Here is a 23,854-nt window from a genome sequence, read left to right on the forward strand (position 1 = left end):
TTGTTTCACTTTGTAAAATGTATGCATTGCACCAATTACAACTAATTATATCAAACCATTTTCCAATTATATATATTATTTTCAAAAATAATTTATATAAAGAAAAATAATAATTTTAATGTTTGACATATATACTTATTCTAGTCAAATTTATATTGAATGATAAAAATTATCTAAATAATAATACAGTACGATATTATACATCATTTAATAGTATTTGGTATTAATAAGTATAACAACTTTATCTTTATTTATTCTAAATAATATATGTTATTTTTTTTATTACATAGGCTTTTATAACCAATTATTTATTTATCAAAACAACCATAAAATTCTGAGATTGTTTTTATTTTAATAAAAATAAAAGTAAGAAAATAGTAGAATTGATAAGTATTGTTAATATATTTATTTAGGGTTAAATATGTTTTTAGTCCCTAAACTATTGGCCGTTTCTGGTTTTCGTCCCTCTTTCAAAGTAAGGTACAATTTGGTTCTCATTCTTTTCGAAACGTTCGTTTTAGTCCTCCAAAACTAAACACTGTTTAAAAATTTGGTTCTCATTTAGCAACAAATGAGGACTAAAACCAAAATTCCGAGGACTAAAACGAACGTTTCGAAAAGAATGAGGACCAATTTGTACCTTACTTTGAAAGAGGGACGAAAACCAGAAACGACCAATAGTTTAGGGACTAAAAACATATTTAACCCTATTTATTTATCTCTTTATATATATTACAGTTAACTAATAATATTATTAATCATAAATATAATTTCAAGAATTAAGAAAATAGAGTAATAGATTATATATATATTTTTAAATAATGAGATTAATTATTTTAATGTTAAAAATTTGATAATATAAATAGAATTTCATAACATGTTTTATTATCTAACACACTAACTATTTCTCTAAAATTCAATTATCTAAGTTCTCTCTTCTTTAATTCTAAGAGTTCTAATTTCTAAGACATTTAAGATTTGTAACTGATTGGTTTTCTCTATAAAGTAAATTAGTTTCTACCTCTCTTCTTTGTTTCGCTGTTTTAAGAGACATGCGAGTTTAGTGTCATCGAAGGTAGTATTCATCTTTTCTTGTTAGTTTGATTTTATGGTCTATAGGTACATATAGAGTTAAAGACAATGGTAGTTTGTTTTATAGAGCTATTTGAACTTTCCAACCAGGTAAGAGAAACTAATATTGTCCTTAATTTCATGTTAAAATGCATGTTTGATATGTTGTGAGAAATTATGTTTGGTTGAATATGTTATAATTGAGTGCAATGTTGAGTGATGCTTATCTTGATGAATATTGTTGGGTATTCTTGATAATTTGTACTCGTTTGAACATTTGATATGTTGTGTTGGAGTTTAATTAGGTACAAAATTAATGTAGGATTACAAGTGTCGCAGCGGGACCGTGAACTGAAAACAAACAGGTTTAAGAAAAAGATTTTGGGAGTCGTCACCATAATTTATTATGGAAAAACTATTGAAAATCGTAAAATAAAAGCGTGGTCTACGTAAACTAGATTTTACTAGATTTTTTAGGTTCGATAATCGGTTACGCGTAAGAAAGGTATTAGCACCCTAGCGTGCTTGTCCAAAAGCATTACCTTTAATTAAATCTATAAAGTTGACGTGATTTTCCAAAATGTTTAATTTTTCCTAAAGTTAATTTTACAGAGAAACTATTAAGAAACAAAAGAAAAATTGTTTTATGAACCCGACAATGATTGATCTTGTTCCTAGGTATATCCATTTAAAATGGAAAATCAGGGATCACGTAGTTTTTTATCTAGAAAAAGATTTGTAAATTTGTTTGAAAATTATTATGGATTATTTTAGATTTTTGAAAAGTGAACCCGACAAGGATTGCTCTTGCGTATCTCCATTCATGATGGAAAATCAGGGATAACGTAGTTCTAGTAAAAAAAGATTTGTTTAACATTGTTGTTATTTTTTTATGTTAAAGATCTTGTATTTTTTTTATTTTAAGACTGATTGGAAAAAGGAAAGAAACCCGCTATAAGCCGGTGCAATATTTTTAACCTTTATTTTTTTAAAAGAAAATATGTGATTGGAGGGACGTAACCAATACTAAAAGAGACAGAGAGAATATATTATACAAGAGACCTAACCAATACTAAAAGAGACAAGAGAAGATATTATTCGTATGATTTTTAAAAACGTTCTTTATGTGTAGTAAAAAGGTAATACCTTTAGAATAAAAGCGTTATTCATTACTTGGAATATTGAATGATCTTTTTAATAATCTCTCTAATTATTCATTACGTTGAATTACCCTTTACCTTAATCAGAGTTTTAGAAACTCTTGGCTTCCATGTTGGGTGCTTTCTTTTTCTCGAACAAATCCAACAGCGTGGGTTCTTAGTGGCGCAAGGAGACTTCCTCCTCCTTCCTCTCCTCTATTTCTGGGTTGGCATTGTAGGGAACATTTCTTCTTTCCTTCTTCTTGTTATGGTTCTGTTTGTATTAAGGCTCCGAATTTGAGTTCTATTTTTGGAATTCTGATCTCACGACATTGAGTTTCCTTCTTTGGACTGAGTTTTTGTTTTGTCTTCTCTGCAAGTTGGTGGCGCAATGATTGAGGTTCTTCGCGATCTTGTGATTTGGGGATTTTAGGGTTTTTGTTTGGGATTGAGGGTTCTAATTTGAGAATTTCTTGTGTCTTATTTCTCCTCTGCAGATTGTTAATGCGGTTTGGGGTTAAGGTTTTCGAATTGGGTTTTTGTTTCTAATTTCACGTTTCTGGGATTATTTACAATTGTATTTTGCTCTTACACTTTTGAAGTTTTGGAAATCTATGAAATTGCATTTGGGGTTCTGTTTCTGAAATAAAGTTTTAATGGTGGATTGCTTCTAACCTAATTGTAATTTCTTTTAACTTTAACTTTTCCACATCAATAACTTCAACTTTTAATATTTACATGTCAATTGACAAAAGGTTGCCACGAAATAAATAACTGGACCGATCATTCATTATTGGATAAGGTAGACATTATAAGACCGTAAAAATGATCAACTTGAACAATTTTTACAAGAATATAAGATCACTTTAAACAACTTAAAATTACTTTAATCACAATTAACAAAACTAAAAACCAAAATTAGTATTAAACCTTGATTTTCTTTTCTTTTCTTTTTTTCTATTACTTATAAATGAAAATGTTTTGATGTTTTGCGGACGACCTAGTGGTAAGTGGCAACGTTACCTAGGTGTAGAAGAGGGTGTCCAGGCGGAAGAAGATAAGAGTTGGAATTTTTAGGTATTTTTGAGGAAAAAAGATGGGCTGGGTCCAGCAGGTACTCCTACACCCTAATATAGCTTCTCATACCTTCATTCTGCATAACTCTGGCATTTCCTGTTTTCATTTATGCACAGTTGATGTTTATTTTACTGTTTCAATTACATCCTGCACTCTCCAATAGTACCAATCCATAATCTCTTAACAGTGCAATAAGTTGAATATTTAACTTTGAAATTTTAATAAGTAATTCTGTGCAAATAGTGTACATTCTAAGAACAATAATTGTATAAATATATCTTTGAAATTAATTACAAAACTACCATATAATATTTCCAGTGCATATTCAAATATTACTTACTCACTTATTTTTAATCAATATTTTATATATTATTACATTTAAGTCTTTCAATATAAATAGTTCTAAAATCTACCTACTTTTACTTCTTCCTTTACTCCATTATTCTCATTTACATATTAATTATAAAATTCTAAATACATTATACAGTTTGATATTTTTTAAATTATTAAATTAAAACTATTGTATGAAAAAATTAACTATTTTTCTAACCTAAAATTATCATGAGCCAGTAATTATAAATTTTATGACATAATAATGATATTTTGTATTGTATATGGGGAAAATGATGATTATCAAAATGACAAAAGTATGTTCTTTTAAAATAATAAGTAAGTCTACAAATTATTTTAAAATTTAAAAATAAACATAAAAGTATTTTAAAATTCAAGAAAACACTATTTTAGCTATAGTTTTCTTTACTGTGTCTCTTTCATTTAGCTCTGCTTATATTATATAAAGGTGCTTCTTCCCTTGATTTATTTTTTTATCTTTGTATCCACAATTTCATTCAGTTCATGTTCAACGTGCTAATTTTTTTTTAATTTGTTAATACCATCTTAGAAACAGGACTAATGATAATTTTGATTGGTTACCAAATATTGAGAGAAATTCAATTTTTATAACTTCTTTTTCTTCAAGATAATCATGCAGACATCAAAATACTCGGCCATCCATTGAAACAGGGAAATTGTGTTCTGCATTTTACTTCCATCTTTCACTGTTAGATACAAAAACTTGTGCACTCAGCCGAAAAGGTTAGGAATCCCTTTGCTTCCAACACTCTCGTCTGATATTGCTGCTGAGTATGATTACATAAATTAATCAGTTCAATGTTTTAGGGTTTAGTAAAATATTGTCTTTGATTGGGGTTTAGCCTTGTACGATGATATTAGGTTGTAAATTTTGAATGTAGGACTATTGTTATCTGCCTGTTTGTCTTATCATGATTTGCTTGTTTGTTTTGCTGTCTGCATTTGAATGGACTCAATCTATTTTTACACGCTAGTGTTTTACTTCTTAAATGTGTAATATATATGACAGGGATTTCAAACAAAAGGTGTGTTGAGACTTTAGGGCAAGCCAAAGAGAAAGGAGAATTTGTTCTTAGTTTGGCTATTCACCTTTCTCTGGGCAAATTTTTGTTTTCTCTGCAAAGATGGATACTTCAACATTAACTGAACAACCATTTCTGAAGCTCTCTTCAGATGAGGTAATGACAATATATATCACTAAAATGTTCTGTGCTCTTTATTTGTGGGACACATTTGTTGGCTAATCCTTGCACTCTTTATGCTCTTCCTCCACTCCTAGATGTTGGAATTGGAAAGAATATACAAAGATATGGGAGAAAAACCAATTGATTGGAAGTTGTGTCAGGAGATTGCTAGACGATTTGGGTGAATTTTGTCATATCTTTAACATAATTAGGATTTTTTGTTTTGTTTGTAAATGATATTCCATAATTTGACTTCTTAATTTTGTAGTTCCTTGTCAAATGCTGCCGGTAAAACTTCCTTATCATGGCAACAGGTTGTCAAATAAATTTCTCCATCCTTTAGGCATATTTGTCAGTTATGCCAGAGTGTTATAATGCTGTGTTGGTTTTATTGGATTTTAGGTGGAGCAGTGGTTCAAAAATAGGCAGAGAGTATCACAGAATAAAGATAGTTCATCACCCAACCTGGTGCCACTTTCTGCAGGTCTTTCAAGTTCAAAAGGTTATTCATCTTTTCCTTAGACTTTATCATGACTATAAATTTGTAAAAGGAAGAAAAAAATTCTCATAGATGGAATTAGGCAGTTTGTCCTCTGATTTTGAAATTTTGGTTCTCTATGGAAACCATTGGATGCACAGAGTTTGCCTGTCATTCACTCATTCAATGCATGTATTCTATATAGCTATATAATTGTTTTGTTTCCATTCTTCTCAAATAAAGACTTCAAAAATTCAGATATAGTTAATAATTTTGTTTTGTACGACTTTTACATTGGTTGTTTTGTCTATTTCTAGTTTAAATTCCTTGTATTATATGATATATGTGAAGTAATTTTTTATTGTACAATCTTGTGATTCACTATTTGAGTCCACGTTTGATAACCTTTGATAATTTGTGTTCTTAATCTTTGGCATACAAGCTACAGATATATCGGACTTGGCATTTGAAGCAAGATCTACAAAAGATGTTGCATGGTGAGGAATAATTAATTGATATAAGCTCTGTTTTCTGAGTTTAGCCATGAAATGGATTATATGAGAAGTATGAGGTGTGGTCTGATTTTATTTTATTTGTTTCTTTCCAATACGAAAAAGACTATCCCTAGATGCCATGTATACTCTGTAAAAGGGAAAGCCTTTATGATAGATATCCATTGGTAGTTAGTTAGTTAGGAGTCTGTTAGTGTCTTAGTGAGGAGTTAGTTACTTATATTAGCTGGGAAGGTTGAGATACTAGAACATATCCTTTTCTATATCCTTTTTTTTTTCTTAGTTTCTTACATACTTTCTGTCCAGCATCTTATTTTTTTTTTTTCAATTATAGGCATGATGTTGCACTGTTCCTTAACTACAGAGTTATGTGCTCAGGCGAACTTGTAAGATTCTGCTTTATTCTAATTTATGTGTTTTTGGTTGTGAAGAAACTGAGACATTATCTACAGAGTTTGTAATAAGAGAGGAATGACCGTTTCTTTCATGCCTGCCTCATTTTACTTAAAATAGTTATTTACATTTTCCTGCTTTATAATTATTTATAGACATATTCACGTATATGGAGAGTTGATGTCATGATACTTTTCTAGGTTTGTATATGCAACACAATGGTTGTATATGAAGTTTTTCTTCCCTTGCATCTTAAATTGTATGTTATTGTACAATATTGCAAGAAAATGAGTATAACTGCCATAAGTATAGTTAAGAAAAGTTCAAATCCCCATTCACATTGATTTAGTTCCTCTCAACTTTTGGGGTTTTATCAGGAAGTGATTTAGAAGATTATTTCAATTAAAGTAAAATGCTTCTTGAAAGTTAAAGTTTACTCTGTGCTTTTAATGAATACATAATGTAATCTATAGAACTATATATTAATAGGGATAGTTTCTTTTTCTTCATTAGGAAAGACCGAAAAAGTCAGAAAACTGTCTTGTGTATGTTGATAGTTTTATATACCTATGAACACTGTAAAATAACTTTACTTGCTTAGTGGATGCATATTTTTGATATTATGGAGAACCAAATAACGGATCTTGTCACGTACAATTTAGGAAGTCCGTGTCCGATATGCTGGATTTAGTAAAGAGCAGGATGAGTGGGTGAATGTGAAACAGGGGGTGCGTGAGAGATCTATACCATTAGCTCCTTCAGAATGTCAAAAGCTTCAGGATGGAAATCTTATACTATGTTTCTTGGTAAGGGAACACTGCATTCTTTTATTGTGTTTCAATTTATCTTTCCAATCACATGGTTAAATTTAGCACAAGACATTTTCAGGGTTCATTGATATGTATATATGTCTGTCTGTATCCATGTATAATGTATATATACATTATATAATATCACCAATTCAATCATTAACAAGAGTAAAACCATGAGAACTTATTAGATAAAAAATCAATAATAAAGAATCTTGTTTAAATTTGTAACTTTCTGTTTGAACTAGAGTAGGTTTTTGATCTGTTCTCCATTGATTATGAGATCAACCGGCACCAGTTTTATGCTTGAAGTCCAGTCTGCAAGTTCTTAATCTATGCATTTGACCCAAATAGAGCATTTATTTATTTAGCTTTTACTTTTTGTTGAAAGTTCCAGATCAACCAGAGATATAACCAATTTAGAATATATAGATAGATACAAACCTCATCTTATAAATTGATTTCGTGAAATTAAATTAGGCTTAAAGTTCACTTGTTAACACTCTTATTAGCCTTTTCTGTTTTTTCACAGGAAAGAGACGATTATGCTCTCTATTGTGATGCTCGAATTGTGAAAATCCAGAGGAGGGTGCATGATCCAACAGAGTGTACATGCACCTTCATTATTCGATATCTCCATGACCAGACTGAGGTGATCTTTGATTTCTTTTCTTCCCGTTCACTCCCTTTTGTGGATATTAACACTAACTAATGTGGTTTCATATGTCTTTGTCAGGAAGAAGTTTCTTGGAACAGGTTATGCTGTAGGCCTACAGAAGAAGAATCTGCTGTCTACCCAATTCTTGCCATTGATCCCACCCAAAGTCCTTCTCCTAGTTTCTCCCTAAATCCCATAGAGTCCTTGTGGGGATAAAAAGAGCCAGCTTTTTTCCGAATTCCCCAATTTACTTTTGGCTAATGTTTATTGTTTATTGACAACTTAAGATGGTTAGACTTTTGTCTATTTTATTTTTAATGTTATAAACATTGATTAAAATACCAAAAACAGAGATAAAATATGAGTATATTGGTCGAGATTTGTTTAGAAATTATTTTGATACAAGTAAATATTTTAAAAATTTCTTCAAACTCTAAAACATGCAGAAACTTTCATGTAGATACAGTTACAAAATAAGATAAAGAACTTAACTATTAAAACATATAATCATAATTAATATGAATAATTTATTATTATACTATACGATATATAAATATTAAATGCTATATTTGGAACGTTAGCATTTAATATTAGTATTAAATGCTTTATTAATAATAATTATGAACCATTACTTTCTTGATATATATCAAATATAATAATATTTGTAGGATTGCATTTTATAAACCAGAAACTATACATTCGCATGCCCTTACTGCTCCTAGCTTTCTTACTATATCTATTAGACAACCAGAACTGATTTTGTATTTTATTATTATCTCAAAAACCCTTTGATAGGAAAATTAATGAAAATCAGTTTTAGAAAGTTAGAAACAAATAAAAGAGAATTAAAAAGAGGTAAAAAAAATAGTAAGATATAAAAAAATAACAAAACTAGTTATTGTTCTAATTTATGTATTCATTATAATTTGTTACTTTTTAGAATCAACACAGCTAAACAAATATTCATCCTCATAACAGCGACTAAAACCAATTAATTATTTTAAATTTTATACAAATGAAATACGAAGAAAAGACCAAAATGAGAATTCCTGAATTATATATAACCAAAAGTATATTTAAGCCAATATATTTTTTTTATCTTTAATATCATTTACAGCAATATAAAACTTCCAGAAATTAACCAATTGGATAATGTAATTCATGCTATAAAAACTCATAAGTCGTAATGTCAAAACTAGCATCGAGTTATTAATTTGTTTAATAAGTATAACTATAAGAAACGATTTAAATTTTTTTATCAAATACAGCTAAATCCATAAGTATTGTAAATTTGAATTTAAACTGAAAGAAAAAATAAAAAACACTTTTATAAGATTATAGAAGTTGTAAATTCATGTATTGAATTATGTAATATAAACGTTTAAAAAGTACCAAAATTAATATTATAATATTCATAAACTATAATTAATTTTTACTTATATTTAAAAAGTTAAACGGTAAAATAAAGATGATTGAAGAAATATCATAATAACTTAAACTAATCATTGACATGGAAACAATTTTCACACGAATGGCAACCAGGGGTATTCCAGTTTAGTTTCACTGAATGCGTTCATTCTGCTACATACAAATAATTAAAACTTTAGTCATCAAAATTTCTTGGGGCAAGGGCCACTTGAAATAATCATCGGATTATTGCTTCTCAGCTGCAGCCACGTTTGCAGGGCTCAAGAAACTGTACGTCCGTAGCATATAGAAGCAATGTAGAGGTTCTTAGCCCACTTTTCCTGTAAAACCAAACATGTATATAATGATGAGACCGAGACCTTAATTAACTGGAAAAACTAAAAGCATAAACAACAAGTGCATTATTTCAGACCTTAACATGTGTACTAGGAAAAGCAGAAGTCCTAAGTGTTTCCTGAGTTTCATCTAAAGGTTTCCTCCTTGGCACACTAAGGACAAAAGCAGCTTGGTCCCAAGTTGCAGCAGTAGATGTGATTCTGTAACCGCTGTCCCACCGCTTGTGAATTCCCTCACTAGGATACAGAAAGTCTAGTTCAATCACCTGAAATTCGAATAAACAACAATGGAAACAACTGTTATTTATGCTTACGAAGTTGCATTATGAACTACATTACTGATAGATGAATGACCTGGTCTGAATATCCTGCACCACGAGACATGACGACTCCCCATCTCGGCCCTGAGGTGGCCATTGAAGTCACGTAAAATCCCTCCCTCCACTTTTTGTTAATCCACTTAAAAGGAAATGAATCACTGACTTTGTATGATTGCTGCACAAACTGTGTACCTGGAATCCAAGATCGTATAGTCAGCAGAAAAATAAAATTGAAAATTGCCAATCGACATAGCCGATATATACACACACACACACACACTCTTTGGAGGAACCAACCCTTGGACATTACTACTAGCGAGCTCCCATTTGCAGCTCCAGCAATTGCGCTGATGTAGTAACCTAGTTCCCATTGCTCCACGATCCATTCCTTCAGGTAAACCAAAACCGAGTATCCGCAGTTAATAAGCATGCCTTGATATTATATAGGGTTAATTATTTTTTAAGGTGATTTTTGAATTTGTCCTGAAACTGTGATCTTGGTCTCTATAATTTAAAAATAAATGGATGTTGTCCTTATCACCTAACGGCGTAAATTTTTGTTATGTGACAACCAACATTGTCACATGTATGCCACCTTTTGTGTCCACGTGTGTTCTTCTTTCCCTCCCCCATTCTCCTCTCCACTCCTCCCCTCTACCCACCCTTCTTGCCCCCTCCCCTCCCCCACCCCACCCCTGCAGTTCCCAATATGGTAGAATTCTGAAGAGACTTCATTAGTGGGTGAAGAGAGAAGGCGAAGAGAAAAAAAGCAATTACCCCCATTCTTCATAAACCCTAGACAATTAACCCACAACTTCTCTTTCCTCTATGCTGGAAAGTAATCCCAACCTTTCCCTTTCTTTGTGCTTTAGTAACCCTAACCTAGGGTTCCAATGGGGGAAAGAAGAGGAAGAACGATGACTCGGATGTGGAAGAATCAGAAACAGTGAAGATTGATTAAAAATGATTGATTAATTAATTAATTAATAAAGTGGATCCCTTTTTAAACCATTCTCTTGGACACTGTTTTGGTCTTTGTCTGGAAATGCTTTTACGTCCTCCATGCGTTTTCACATGCTTGGATTTTGTTTTAAATAACTTATTTTTGTGGTTGTGGATGTCGTTCTTCAATCTGCTTCGTAACTGGACAAAAGTATTGGACCAAAACCCCGTCTACGGTAAATTAGTGCGGATGGGTTTGTGAGAATGAACGTGGGGCAATGGCAACTGCAGTGAGGGTGGGGAGTGGAGGAGTGGCAAGGAGGAGGGGGGGAGGGAAGGAGCGGCAAGGGAGGGCGGAAGAGGGAAGGAGCGGCCAGGATGGTGGAGGGAGGGGAAGAGTGGCAAGGAGGATGGAGGAGGGGAGAGAAGGACACACGTGGCATACACGTGGATACAATGTCAAAATGTGGCTACGCCGTTTCCAACATAAAAAAAATTAACACCCTTAGGTGATGAGAATTTCATCTATTCGTTTCTAAAGTATAGGGCCCAATGAGGATCAAAGATTTAAATAGGGAATAATTCCAAAATCACTTTATATTTTAAAGATTAAAAACATAATTAATCCTATTATATATTAACAAATCTACAGGCTACGATCATCCAAGAAAAAGACATGAGCAATAATTTCAGACAAAATTAATCATTATTGAGTAAGTTGTATGTTTGTTGAAAATCTAATCTGTAAACAATCCATAAACAAAAATATAAAAGCAATGGATTGAGATTTACCTTATGGAGGAAGAAGGGTGACAGTTCGTAAACTTGGCCAGCGAAACCTGTCCCCGCATCCATGATTAATGCCCATACGCTCTGACATGAAGCAACACTGCTAATATATAAGCCATCCTCATTTCCTTTCTCAATGTGCTGGGATAACCTTGCATCTGATACATTATAGTGATATCTGCAACACACAACACAATCGTTACTAAAGTACAACTCCCTTACATTAATTTCAAACGGTAGATAACTCTTAGCATATTACTCCTGTGACTAAAATATGAAATCCGGAGCAAGTCAAACATAGAACACAAGCAAATATACACAAAAAGTTGTACAAACAGATTTCATAAGATGCTAAGGAAGGGGAAATGTGCAATTAACATCTCTATGCATCAGTTTAAAATGCCAGAAATAGAACATAGAAATGACAAAACAAACTTCATGACATGCTAATTTGTACCTTTGTTTCATTGGTCTACGAGCATTGTAAACACTTATCCACTGTGATGCTGGCAAACCAATACGAGTCTTCTTTTTTGGCTGGTCATCGTCCTCTTCTTCCATCGCTAACCGGCCTCTCTTATGGCCAATGAGCTTCAGACAAAAACATTAGCAATATCACCCATCTTACACACGATCAATGAATGCATAAAGTAGTAACGATTATATTTACTAAAATCTTGGAATGCATATAAAACAACACAAATGTAAAGGGATAGCAAAATTGATACCTTTTGTGCACCTTCTGTATTAATTGGTCTAATATCTGGGTTAGGACCAACAATTCCATCAAATAGAGAAATATATTTTGCATAATTGGGTTCTTCGTCAAACTTTAAGTTCACAACATGTTCAACAAACTGCTTAAAAGGTTGGGGACAAAAGCAGCAAATAATCTCTGGAGATGTTCCCATCTTCTTCTTGCAAACCAGAAAACCTTTGTTTTCTCCCTGAGAAAATAATGTTAGAGACCAAACTTCTGAACATAAGAATAACACTAAGTTGTTTTAATATGACCAACCTGGAATCCCTGCCAAGGAAGGCGACCTCGGAGGAGAAAAATCAATGTATATGCAAGAGATTCCAAGTCATCCCTCCTGCTTGCAGTTCGCCCTAAATGTGCATGAACACTAGCATAACGGACTGTGCCTCTGCAAATATATCCCACATAAGTTATTAATACCAATACAGAAAACTGTATAATAGATGTATAAAACTTTCTACATGGTCCAAATTCAATTACAAATACCTAAACACATCTGGTCTTTGATCATATTCCACATGTGAGCCTGTTGCACTATCCCTCCACTTAGTAGCTGTACGCCCAAAACATCAAAGGAAGTGTGTAATTAAGCACTGGTAAAATATGTAAATATAATAAAAAAAATTAAGTTGACAACTGTATCATACCTAATCCAAGATCTACAAGGAACAATTTTTTCTCATCAGACGTCCCAGGAGGACCAAGCAGAAAATTTTCAGGCTTCACATCCCCGTGCACATATCTGCCATATAATGTAGCCATACAGTTTAAGGAACATAACTTCAAGTATAATGAAACACTATACAATATAAATATAAATACACACACACTACTGATGCAACAAACAAGACTTAGCTTACAAATATCAAAAAATTATCAAGCAATGTGGGTGGTACAAAAATTACCCTCGAGAGTGCATTTTTTCCAATATAGATATTGCTTCAATGGCAATACAAGCAACCATTTCAGTGGACATCCTGGAATTCACAAAAACGTATTAGCACACCAACAAGTTAAAATCAACTACAAAGAATACAATCTTATTCATATATGGCATAATTCCAAGAACTTACGTATGGGAGTTATTATTATTCCAAACATCCCACAGACTAGGTCCCAGTATATCCATAACCTGCACAAATTAATTTATCGAGTCAACCGTTCAAATTTTAACCAAGACAATCTCAAATACGAGAAATATAGAATCATCCTTCAATATAATAGTTGTGATAGTGTTACAGAAACTGGATCAGAAACTCTTACAAACGGAATTCTAAAATGAAAAAACAATGAGTGTTCTGCATATTTCTTTCAATTGCACCAAATGTTCAGAATACATCCACTGGCATTTCTAGGGTCCAGCAACCCCCCACACAAAACACATATTTATCCATAACCTCCCTCCAACCCACAACTATAACTACTACAAGAATTTGTTAAACCTTCCAGCAGGGGTTGAGACTTTTGTGTAGGATGTATAACCTTCAAAAGAGCCACATGAAAAATGGGATCAATTTTAGAATAAGGTGGTAGCTCTGACAGAACGGCTCCCACTTTTGCTAGAATCTTGTAGGGACCATAATATCAGGGACTCAAATTTTCATTCACCTTTCTAGCCAATGGTTGCATTCAATATGGTTGCAACTTGAGATATACCCAATCCCCTACTTTCAACTGAACCTCCCGACAATGAATATCAGCATACCTTTTCATTTGATGTTGAGCCTTCAACAAATTCTTCTGTAACTCTTTTAATGCAGAGTCTCTGTCTAAGTAAGCTTATTAATTTCATCAATCCGAGAATGAATATTTGTCCCTCTCAACAGAGGAGGAGGGTCTTGGCCATAAAGAGCTTTAAATGGAGACATTCGTGTAGAGGCATTATAGTTTGTGTTAAACCAAAACTCAGCCCAAGGTAAATGTAAAGGCCACTGCCTTGGTTTGGTACCTGTTAGACGTTGTATGTAGACTTCTAAACATTGGTTAACAACTTCAGTTTGTCCATCCGTCATGGATGATAAGTTGTGCTCATTTGAAGTTGAGTTCCTGTGAGCCAAAACAGTTCCTTCCAAGAACTGCCCATGAAAAGTTGATCTCTATCAGACACAATAGTGGCTGGAAAACCATATAGGCGAACCACTTCCTTGACAAATAAGTCAGCTATAGTTTTTGAGGAAAATGTGTGTGACAAAGCAAAGAAATGGGCATACTTGGTTAAGCGGTCAACCACTACCAGAATAGAATCTTGCCCATGAGCTTTACTTTCTTCCTATAAAATCCATTGATATGTCAGTCCAGCTTTTCTCCATTGATAACGTGGCAAAGGTTGCAGCACCCTTGCAGGAGATAAAGTACTAGACTTATTTTGCTGACAAATATCACACACAGCCACATAATCTTTAATATCAGTTTGCATACCCATCCAATAGACAATCTTCCGCTCGCATTCTTATTTGATGGTATCACAATTTAGAAAAAACGATGGCTCCCCCAATTTCAACAAATAACTCCTCTATAATTGGAATTGGAAATTTATTAGGTACACTAACTTTGTTCAAAGCTATATAATCAACTCAAAAGCGCCTTCCCCCATCTTTCATTCTGACCAAAATAATAGGACTACCATATGGACTTACACTTGGGCGAATGATGCCCGCTCCACTTCCAACATCTCCTTCACCAAATTTTCAATCTCCGATTTTTTATAGTGAGGATATTTGTATGGTCTACTATTTGGTATTTGAGAATCCGATTTTAACACAATAGCATGATCTTGTCTCCTAGGAGGAGGAAGAGTAGTGGGGGCCTAAAAAATCTGTTAATATTCATCAATTGTCGATTGCACCCACTCCATCCCCCTGCCTCTTCTCTGTTGTTACAATTTGTTTCCATTCCAAAATATACCCTTCTCCCTCCTCTTGAAGCATCCGAGTGATAGCTTTCAGAGAAAAGGCAAATTTGATTAATTTTGTTCGACCTTTCAAACCATTTCTTTTCCCCATTGATTTCAAATTGAAGAGTTAAAGTGTCAAAGTTTGCTTTGATCTTGACCCTAACTAACCAACCATTCCAATCCCAACACAATACCCACTGTACCCAAACCAAACAAGAAATTTTGTTGAACTGTCACATCATTCATCCTTAGCACTATATCCCTCACACATACCTCTCTACACAATGTTGTGGCGATCTCTGACTTCCATCGAATAAGGTTTTATGTCAACCACGGGCTGCTGGAGTGTGGTTACCAAGGTATTAGATATAAAATTATGAGTTTCCCCACAGTCAATTAAAATCACCACTCCGCGTCCCAACAATAGTCTCCACAGTTTCAAAGATCTCGTTATGAGTCCTGATATACTTTGTAGAGATAATTGAGTTTCATGTTGTTCCTCTTCAAGACAAACTTCTCCATTGGCTCTTTCGTCTTCTTCCTCTTGCCCTTCTAATTACATCATGACATTGAGTTGTTGAATTTTGTAATTGTGATTTATGCTATATTTTTCATCACAACAAAAACGCTCTCCTTTTCTAATCTCTTCATAAAGTTATGATTGTGTCAATCTTGAAAATGCCTCTGCCATGTCCATTATTGTAAGTCTTTACCTTATTACTACTCTTGCTGGTAAAGAACTGAGACAAAGTATGTGTCTTTGTTGCTGATCTGGTTAGAGTTGAATTAATTGAGGCCATCGATCTTGATGGTGTTGTTATCCATTCTCTTGATCCTTTTTAAACAGGAAAACGCCTACTTTCCCCTATGCCCTTGCATTCTCCTGCGGCCTTTGCTACGGCCATATTCTTTCATTCAATAGCATGGGCTTTGTTCATCATTTCGGAAAGATTATTAGTTTGGTATAACCTCAGTTCAGCTCTAATCTCTTCTAGTTACCCATTAGAAAAAATCTCCATCGAATACTGCTCCTCCAACCCCTGAATGACTCTGACAAATCTATCAAAATGTGTGATGAATTCGGTGATTGAGTCCTCCTGCTTTCGAGCCAACAACAATTTGAACGGGTCTCCCGTCAAAACCGGTTGTAACCTTTGAATAAGAGCATTCTTGTAACCGAACCAAGACTGGTTTGGGATGCACATTTCCCACCATTGAAACCAAGATAGTGCATTACCTTCCATCATCACCATAACAACAACTATTTTTTTTCCTATTCTTATATCCCTCTTGAAAGAAATAGCGCTCAACTTTTCCTATCCACCTCATAGTATTCTTGAAACCAAACCAAGACTAATTTGGGTTGTTGCATGTTTCCCACCCTTGAAGCCAAGATAGTGCATTACCTTCCATCGCCACCATAACAGCGTCTATTTTTTCTTGTTCTTGAACCCCTCTCGCCGGAAATAGTGCTCAACTTTTCCTATCCACCCCACGGCATCCTCTACCTCAAAAACAGGAATATCCAGCTGCCTCCATTTATCACAATTCTTGTTTCCCAAGAACGCCACCTCCACAAAGTCTTCTTGGGTATCATCATCAACAACTCTTTGATCTCAAGAATTTGCTGGACTTGCATTCCTCCAACCGAGCCATGCAAGGATCTTGTTGTAAGCATCTGGCTTCCAATTCTACATCCCTTTGGGATAATTTTGCATGCAATCTTTCTTCAAAACCTTATGGTAGTTGAATGCCTACGGCTACAGCTTTCTCCAAAACCTCCACTCTTGATTCTATCATTCTTGTAGTCACCATGTGCAATAACCCACAGAGCCCAAATCAAGCTCTGATACCAGTTTATAGAACTAGATCAAAAACTCTTACAAAAGGAATTCTCAAATGAAAAAGAAATTAGTGTTATGGATATTTCTTTCAATTGCAACAAATGTTCACAATACATCCATTAGCACTTCGAGGGTCCAGCAACCTCCCACACAAAACTACTTTTGTCCTCTCCCAGACCCGAAAAGACATATTTATCAATAACCTTCCTCCTCCCTCCAACTATAACTAATAACAGAATTTTCAGCTAATTAAATCAATTAGTTGTATTTCTATTACTTTTTCTTTCATAAACCTTCGTAATAGGAGGTCCTATTCTAACATAATGAACAAATAGTCAAGAATAAGATTCAACATCGTACCATGACATAGTAGTCGCCCTGTCTGCCCTTGTAGTGTACTTGTGGGACACCATGACTGCCACCGAGAGTGCTGTACAAATAATAGGGAAAGATGAACATGACGAATGGCATAGCCTAGAAAAAGAAGAAATGGAGACTATAAAAAGGAGACAGAATAGCACTCACTTGTACACTTGCCACTCATAGGGTGGTCCATAGGTACATCCCTTACTAGTTCTATGCTCAAGTTTTAATGCAACCTGATCAAACAGTCCACAATGTGAATATCTGAAATTTCAACATAAGTAAAACTTCACATTCAATACAGAAAAGATACATATACCTCTACAGCCCCAGGTCCAGTTCTCTCATTCAAATTTCCACTACAGCGTCGTCCAACATATACCTGACCAAATCCACCCTTGCCAAGTTTTCTTTCTACTTTATAACAAGGGGAATTACCTACTTGGATCTGTACGCAGAAGAGAAAAAAACTAGGATATCAGTATCAGCGGAACATGTTATCATGCATATTTATGCTTTCATGATTTATAAGATTCAATTAAGAAAACTAAACATTTATTGATATCCATGACAGCACAACTAAAGAGAAATGTGAGAAAACTGTTGTGGGAAAAAAAACTCAGAACTCTCTGTAGAGACTGTTGAACAACTGTGCTTGAATAAGTATGCTCTTTCAATTTATTGAAGAGTGACTTTTCAAACTGCCGGTGTTTCACAGACAACTAAAGATGTTATTTGGTTTGCATCCAGTCTCACTCCAACCTTTACTCTCTAACATAGAAGTATGCGCCATTGGACAAAAGAACATAATATGCTATTACAAGTGCAAAAATCATATCCGGAAATCTAGACAAATTTTAAGTAGTGCCAGCTAAATTTCAGAAAGTAAAGTCATTAGTATTAGGATGACCATCTAAACAAATATGTAGCATAGACAAAAACACACCAACCGAAGAACTATTGACTATTCACGTTATAGTTGAAACAGGATCTTTTTCATACGTATGGGTAAACTGTATTGGCAATGGATTCTTTCATAGATAGGATGGGATAAAATGAGAACATGTAAAAACAAAAACATACAGGCAACTATTCCACTACTAGGATGTTTTTCTGCATGAGTGTCTAAATGTTACATGCATTCTACAGATGCAATAATATACAACTTATGCGTATTTGAAGAAAACTGATATGACTATGAGTGTATAAAGTCGTGTGCCAAAATAGATACTACGTATGAAACGAAAACCAAAACAGAGTGCTCACACCAACACACGTAAAACCTGTTTTTTCAGAAACAAATAAGTCTCACAAACTATATGGGTAGGTAAGAGAAAATAGAAGACTGCTCCACTGCACAGAATCAAACATGTCAATCATGATTCTCACTCTTACCTTATAAAATGTCCAGTCATTTTTCATGAGCCAACTTATGAAGTTGTGATGATATGCTATTTAAAAAAAGTGTAACAGCCTGTGCTCCACAAGGAAGGCACAATCACACTAAAGACTTAACAAGAGGACGGTAAAGCCTGCCACTAAAAAACTTTAAACAACGTTTCAATGATCTGACCAAAACATGTCAATATCAGCCAAACTTAACCTGGCGTTTTCGAAGAAAATGGTATCCCAAATTTCCTCTCTGGACATTAACAAAGATGTGTCATGACAAAACTCTTAACGCTCAAAACTTTCATGATATACCAACATCCGATGAAAAATAAAAAATAAAAATAAAACATGAAAAAAAAGTAACAATATCGATCAGACCTTCTGAGGAACCTCGGGAGTATTGGCATCATCTTCACCACCGGCATTGGCCTTGTCATTGCTCCGACCTCCGCTGACATGTCCAACCATCTCTTTCTCGCCTACCTCTTCCCTCTCCGCTCCAGCGGCACCAACACCTTCCCCCAATCCCCGATTCTCTTCCTCCTTCGCAGAAACAACTACTTGCTCATTTACCACCACCACCTGCACCGGCGGGTGCTGTTGTTGTTGCTTGTGCTTATTATTGTCGTTGTTGTTGTTAGTCTTCGGCACTGCTGCCGCCGCTGCCGCTGCACGCCGCCTCCGGGTCCTCGTCGCAATCGCCTCCCCTTCCACTGCTGGACTCTGCAGCCGCTCCTGTTGTTTCGCTGCTCCCCGGCCCCTGTTCGCTCCGTTACGCAACACCGGCATCGTTCATCCTTCAAATCTCATCCTCCTCGCGCAAATTCCGACCGAGGAAAGAAGAAACGAAATTCTAGAAACTTCACGTTTCTCAAACGTCGCTTTGTATCCGATCAAAGTCAGACTCTCGAAATATACCGAGTATCTCCCAGAAGTTTGAAGAACCGGGCCGATTTCGTCCAATAACAAAAACCAAACAGCAAGCGGACAGAGCAAAATGTGACACAAAACGAAAAGCGGTTCAAACGATCCACACTATTTAGATTACTCGAATCTGTGAGAAAAAAGATTGTCGTGGTAGAATTAGGGTTTCGAAACGATCAAGCAGAGAAGAAAGAAACCATGGACGAGGATGAGAGAGAAAAATAGAGGGGAAGAAAGCTTTTGAGTACTTGCTGAGACAGAGTACACGAGGTTTTTTTATTTATTTATAATATGATAAGAAATTTTTTTAGTTTTGTGAAACTAAGGAATAATTACTTCGATAATTCTAAAAAAAAATAGTTTGGTTTTTATGAACCGTAGATTAGGCGACATTGAACGGCTTGATTTGATTAGAGTTTTTTTAGAATAAATAAGACTTTAATGGAAATAAAATATAATTAATAATTTGAGAGAATAAGAAATTACTGAAAAGTACTCAGAATTTACAATTGATCTGTGAAATGAATTTTTCTTCAGAACTGGTGCTATTGAGGAGGATCGCTGTAGTGCACGATCGTGCACCGTTATTGCGCTGTGGAGGCTAACATCTCTACCCTTGTTCCTTGCTTGTACGGTATCGTGGGTCCCAAGTCAACTCGATCAGAATCAATAGGATTTAAAGGTTGACCAAGTTATTGGAGTTTTCCTCTTTTTTAATAGTTTAAAAATCTTTTGGTGTTATGGTCATAATTTCTTTATCATTTTTTAAATAATTTGAATTGTTTTAGAAAGGCTATAATATATATATATATATATATATATATATATATATATATATATATATATATATATATATATATATTACTCTGAAAATATACTAGATAAAATTTTCAATAACAAACAAAATTGTTTTAAATGTCTTATTATGATTTCAACATACAAGATTATTCAAATATTAATTAATTGATTATCAATTAAAGTATTACAATAATAACCACCACTAATATATAGTAATATTTTTATACATAATATTAAAATTGTATTTTTTATATTGTTTTGTTTTTAACTTATTTATCGAAATCTAAAATATTATAAATACATAATTGTTATGAATAAATGATTGTTCATGTTTTAACTATTTGTATTAATTATTTGTAGTTTTTGAGTTGTATTTTTTGGTTATAGATAGAATTTTTTTTTTCAAGAGATAACATGCAGAAAATGAATTTGCATTATCTCTTGCTTTCTATTCTTGTTATATTTTTCGTCTTTCCATTATAAGTTTTATGTTATATACTCTAATCAATTGAGTGAGTGAATGTTTTCTCTCAAAGAATATTGTTATTTGTATCTCAAGACTCTTTCTAATATTTCTTTATTTACAATTTTATTTTATATTCTTATTTTTACGATAAAAATTATTTGTCTTTATCAATTTCAACCTCTATCTTATTATTATTATTTATTATGATTTTTATTATAGTGATGATTGTTATAGTTATTATTTATATTTGATTATTTTTCTAACACTTAATATTATTATAGTTTCATACAAATATATTATTAATAATGGTGATAAAGGTTATTGAAGTCATACACTAAAGCACCTTGAAAATAAAGAAAAAAACATAAAAACACAATTTTGTTTACGAAGATAGTGATTTTGATTATAGTCATACGGATGTCATTCATCTTGATATTATTGGTTACTTTGTTAAACGATAGAAAGTATGGTCACTTTATTGATGATGTGAATATTTAGAAATATTTTTTTTTTATAAAATGACAAAAAAAATATATGTGATGATGTTTTTTTAGTATATTTTAATTCAAGGGGATTTTCCTATGGTATTTTTAATATATATATTAAATGTTACAAAAGTGTGAACGAAGATATTCAAATATCAATGTTATACATTATTAAACATGCATATATTGTAAGTTAATGATATTAAAATATACATATGTGTAAGAATGTGAAATTAAGGTTTTGATATGAATTTGAGGTTTTTAATTTGTTACATTATACATATATAAAGGTTCAAAATTTTTGAAGATGATGTTTTATACTTAGTTTTATTTTATATTATGTGATAATATATGACTTGCGGAATTGATTAATTTTGGATGATACCTACAACGAGTTGAGGTTATTAAGTTCGCTAAAATTAATTATAGATATAATTATTTGGTATGCAGTGGTGTTGTATGAATTAATAAATATATTGTGTATTGTTAATATTGCAACAACTCATACAACTCTCTAAGAGTAGTAATTTTTCTTTTGTTTGGTTATGCGAGAAGTCAATATTAAAATTATTTTCTAGCACTACAAATACAATTGAGGGCTCTCAAAGATCTATTATACTTCTACCAATAAGTCTAATAGAAATTTTTTAAGTTTCAAGTATATTTGTCTAAATGTATATCATATTGAGACAAACAACAAAGGAGATATGTAATATATTTATAGCACTAAACTTGGTTGAATACGAAAACGTGTGTTGGAGAAATTATCAACATTCTCCTATAGCTTGTACTGCACATATATTAGTAGAATTGAAATGCATGTCATTATAAACCAAAAGTTTGCTAATTAAAATGAATTCCTTATTTGGCATGATCAGTTGAGTCATACTGGATGTATCATGATGCAAAAAAAAAAAAGTTAAAACTCGTGTGCATACCTACTTAAGAGTCAAAAACTTATTCAGTTCAATGATTTCAGATGTACTACATATTCATAAAGAAAATTTGGTAATAAGACCATCATTAGAAAAATTAGAAATTAGTAAATCTTAATTTTAAAACGAAAACAAGGTGGTATTTGTAGTCCAATAAACTCATCGTATGGATCATTTAGATATTTCATGGTTTCAATTGTTGCATCAACTAAATGGTCACATATTTGTTTATAATCAACTCGGAGTCAGACATTTGTTAAGTTATCAGCACGACTAATTAAGTCAAGAGCTCATTTTCCATATCAATGTTGATGAATTTACATCTCATGTTTCACATGAGTATTATATGTCGATTGAAATTTAAGTTGAACATTAAGTTTCACATGTTCATACTCAAGATAGAGTTGCAAAATCATTAATAAAATGTATAAAATTGATTGTAAGACCATTACATATGAGAGCCAATCTTTCAATGACCTCATAGGAATATACAATTTTGCATGCTACAATATTGATTCCTATCAAGCCAACAAGTTATGCAAATGTTATATTATGCAATTGTTTTTTGGTCAATAACTTAATATTTCTCATTTAAGAATTTTTTGGATATGATGTATATGTTCCAATTCCCCCACCAAAAGGCACTATGATGGATCTTTATAGACGATTGAGAATATATGTTACATATATTTTTCATTAATAATAAAATATCTCGAACCATCAACAAGAGATTTATTTACAATTCAATTTACTGACTGACATTTTGATGAATAAGTTTTTCCAACATTAGGGTGAGAAAGAAAACAAATGGAAAGGGATGTTGGTTGGAGTGAATTATCATTATCTCATCTTAATCCCATTAGATGTTTTCATTGACACAAAAAGATTAATTAAATCACATACATCATCTCCTAATGCTCCAAATAGAATTGATATTAATTAATAACATGCATATAACATGGTAGGCCTGTTGGTTCTAAAAACACGCTTGAAGCGTGGTAGGCTATTAGTTCCAAAGATAAAAACGCTCAAATGAGAAAATGAGTTGAAAGGAAAATAACCTAAAAGGTGGAAACTTAAAAGATTTATTTAGCATAATTCATGGTTCGGTTCCAAAAGAACCTTAGGTGCCTAAAGTTGTTGGATGAGATCTCAATAAAATATATTACGAATAAGATAATAAGAATCAAAATGAAGTCAACATTGCCCAGACTTTTGAATATAATATAAGGATAAATGTTATAGAATGACAATGATGATAAAGAACCAATGACCATTAAAGTTTGTCGACAAATAAATGATTAGTCATAATGGAATGATGTACTAGAAGCATAATTAAATTCGCTTGCTAAACCAAAGGTTTTTTGAGTTTTAGTTGTCTAAAAAGATTTGCATATACATCTAATGGATCTAATGGATGTTGTTACAGCCTATATGCATGATTCTACTTAGAATTATATTTATATAAAACTCCTTTTGAATGATTT

At 32.9% G+C, this 23,854-nt stretch overlaps 2 protein-coding genes across 3 annotated transcripts; one reads left to right on the forward strand and one right to left on the reverse strand.

Moving 5' to 3' along the window:
• Positions 1 to 4,134: 4,134 nt before the first annotated feature.
• LOC124844479 (protein SAWADEE HOMEODOMAIN HOMOLOG 1-like) lies at positions 4,135 to 8,070 on the forward strand. 2 transcript variants are annotated; one of them, XM_047321427.2, is made up of 10 exons: positions 4,135 to 4,382; positions 4,669 to 4,837; positions 4,939 to 5,024; positions 5,112 to 5,157; positions 5,246 to 5,345; positions 5,764 to 5,818; positions 6,168 to 6,219; positions 6,889 to 7,032; positions 7,568 to 7,687; positions 7,772 to 8,070. In XM_047321427.2, exons 2-10 carry the CDS (start codon positions 4,784 to 4,786, stop codon positions 7,907 to 7,909), a joined length of 795 nt encoding a protein of 264 aa, XP_047177383.1. In that variant the 5' UTR covers positions 4,135 to 4,382; positions 4,669 to 4,783; the 3' UTR covers positions 7,910 to 8,070. The 2 variants fall into 2 exon arrangements, with proteins under 2 accessions (XP_047177383.1, XP_047177384.1); XM_047321428.2 differs by having other exon boundaries at positions 4,136 to 4,382; positions 5,770 to 5,818.
• A 1,104-nt stretch (positions 8,071 to 9,174) lies between these two features.
• LOC124844481 (casein kinase 1-like protein HD16) lies at positions 9,175 to 19,940 on the reverse strand. The gene is made up of 16 exons (XM_047321431.2): positions 19,138 to 19,940; positions 17,687 to 17,815; positions 17,530 to 17,603; positions 17,365 to 17,434; positions 13,341 to 13,399; positions 13,173 to 13,244; positions 12,915 to 13,009; positions 12,754 to 12,820; positions 12,526 to 12,655; positions 12,236 to 12,454; positions 11,965 to 12,098; positions 11,511 to 11,685; positions 10,074 to 10,164; positions 9,811 to 9,968; positions 9,534 to 9,722; positions 9,175 to 9,441 (listed from the first exon to the last, which is right to left on the reverse strand). Exons 1-16 carry the CDS (start codon positions 19,546 to 19,548, stop codon positions 9,382 to 9,384), a joined length of 2,133 nt encoding a protein of 710 aa, XP_047177387.1. The 5' UTR covers positions 19,549 to 19,940; the 3' UTR covers positions 9,175 to 9,381.
• Positions 19,941 to 23,854: the final 3,914 nt, after the last annotated feature.

The sequence above is a fragment of the Vigna umbellata genome, chromosome 11 (genome assembly GCF_029865625.1).
Source record: "Vigna umbellata cultivar VRB3 chromosome 11, Vumbellata_1.0, whole genome shotgun sequence".
NCBI classification, from domain to species: Eukaryota; Viridiplantae; Streptophyta; class Magnoliopsida; order Fabales; family Fabaceae; genus Vigna; species Vigna umbellata.

What these genes read in the sequence shown, in the direction of transcription:
- LOC124844479 (XM_047321427.2), top strand. Translation starts at nt 4,784, where the DNA reads ATGGATACTTCAACATTAACTGAACAACCATTTCTGAAGCTCTCTTCA. An exon ending in TGAAGCTCTCTTCAGATGAG is followed by an intron (nt 4,838 to 4,938) that starts GTAATGACAATA and finishes CTCCACTCCTAG; the next exon opens with ATGTTGGAATTGGAAAGAAT. An exon ending in ATCTTATACTATGTTTCTTG is followed by an intron (nt 7,033 to 7,567) that starts GTAAGGGAACAC and finishes GTTTTTTCACAG; the next exon opens with GAAAGAGACGATTATGCTCT.
- LOC124844481 (XM_047321431.2), bottom strand. Translation starts at nt 19,548, where the DNA reads ATGCCGGTGTTGCGTAACGGAGCGAACAGGGGCCGGGGAGCAGCGAAA. An exon ending in GAAAAAATGCACTCTCGAGG is followed by an intron (nt 13,010 to 13,172) that starts GTAATTTTTGTA and finishes ATTATATGGCAG; the next exon opens with ATATGTGCACGGGGATGTGA. An exon ending in CGTAGACCAATGAAACAAAG is followed by an intron (nt 11,686 to 11,964) that starts GTACAAATTAGC and finishes TGTGTGTTGCAG; the next exon opens with ATATCACTATAATGTATCAG.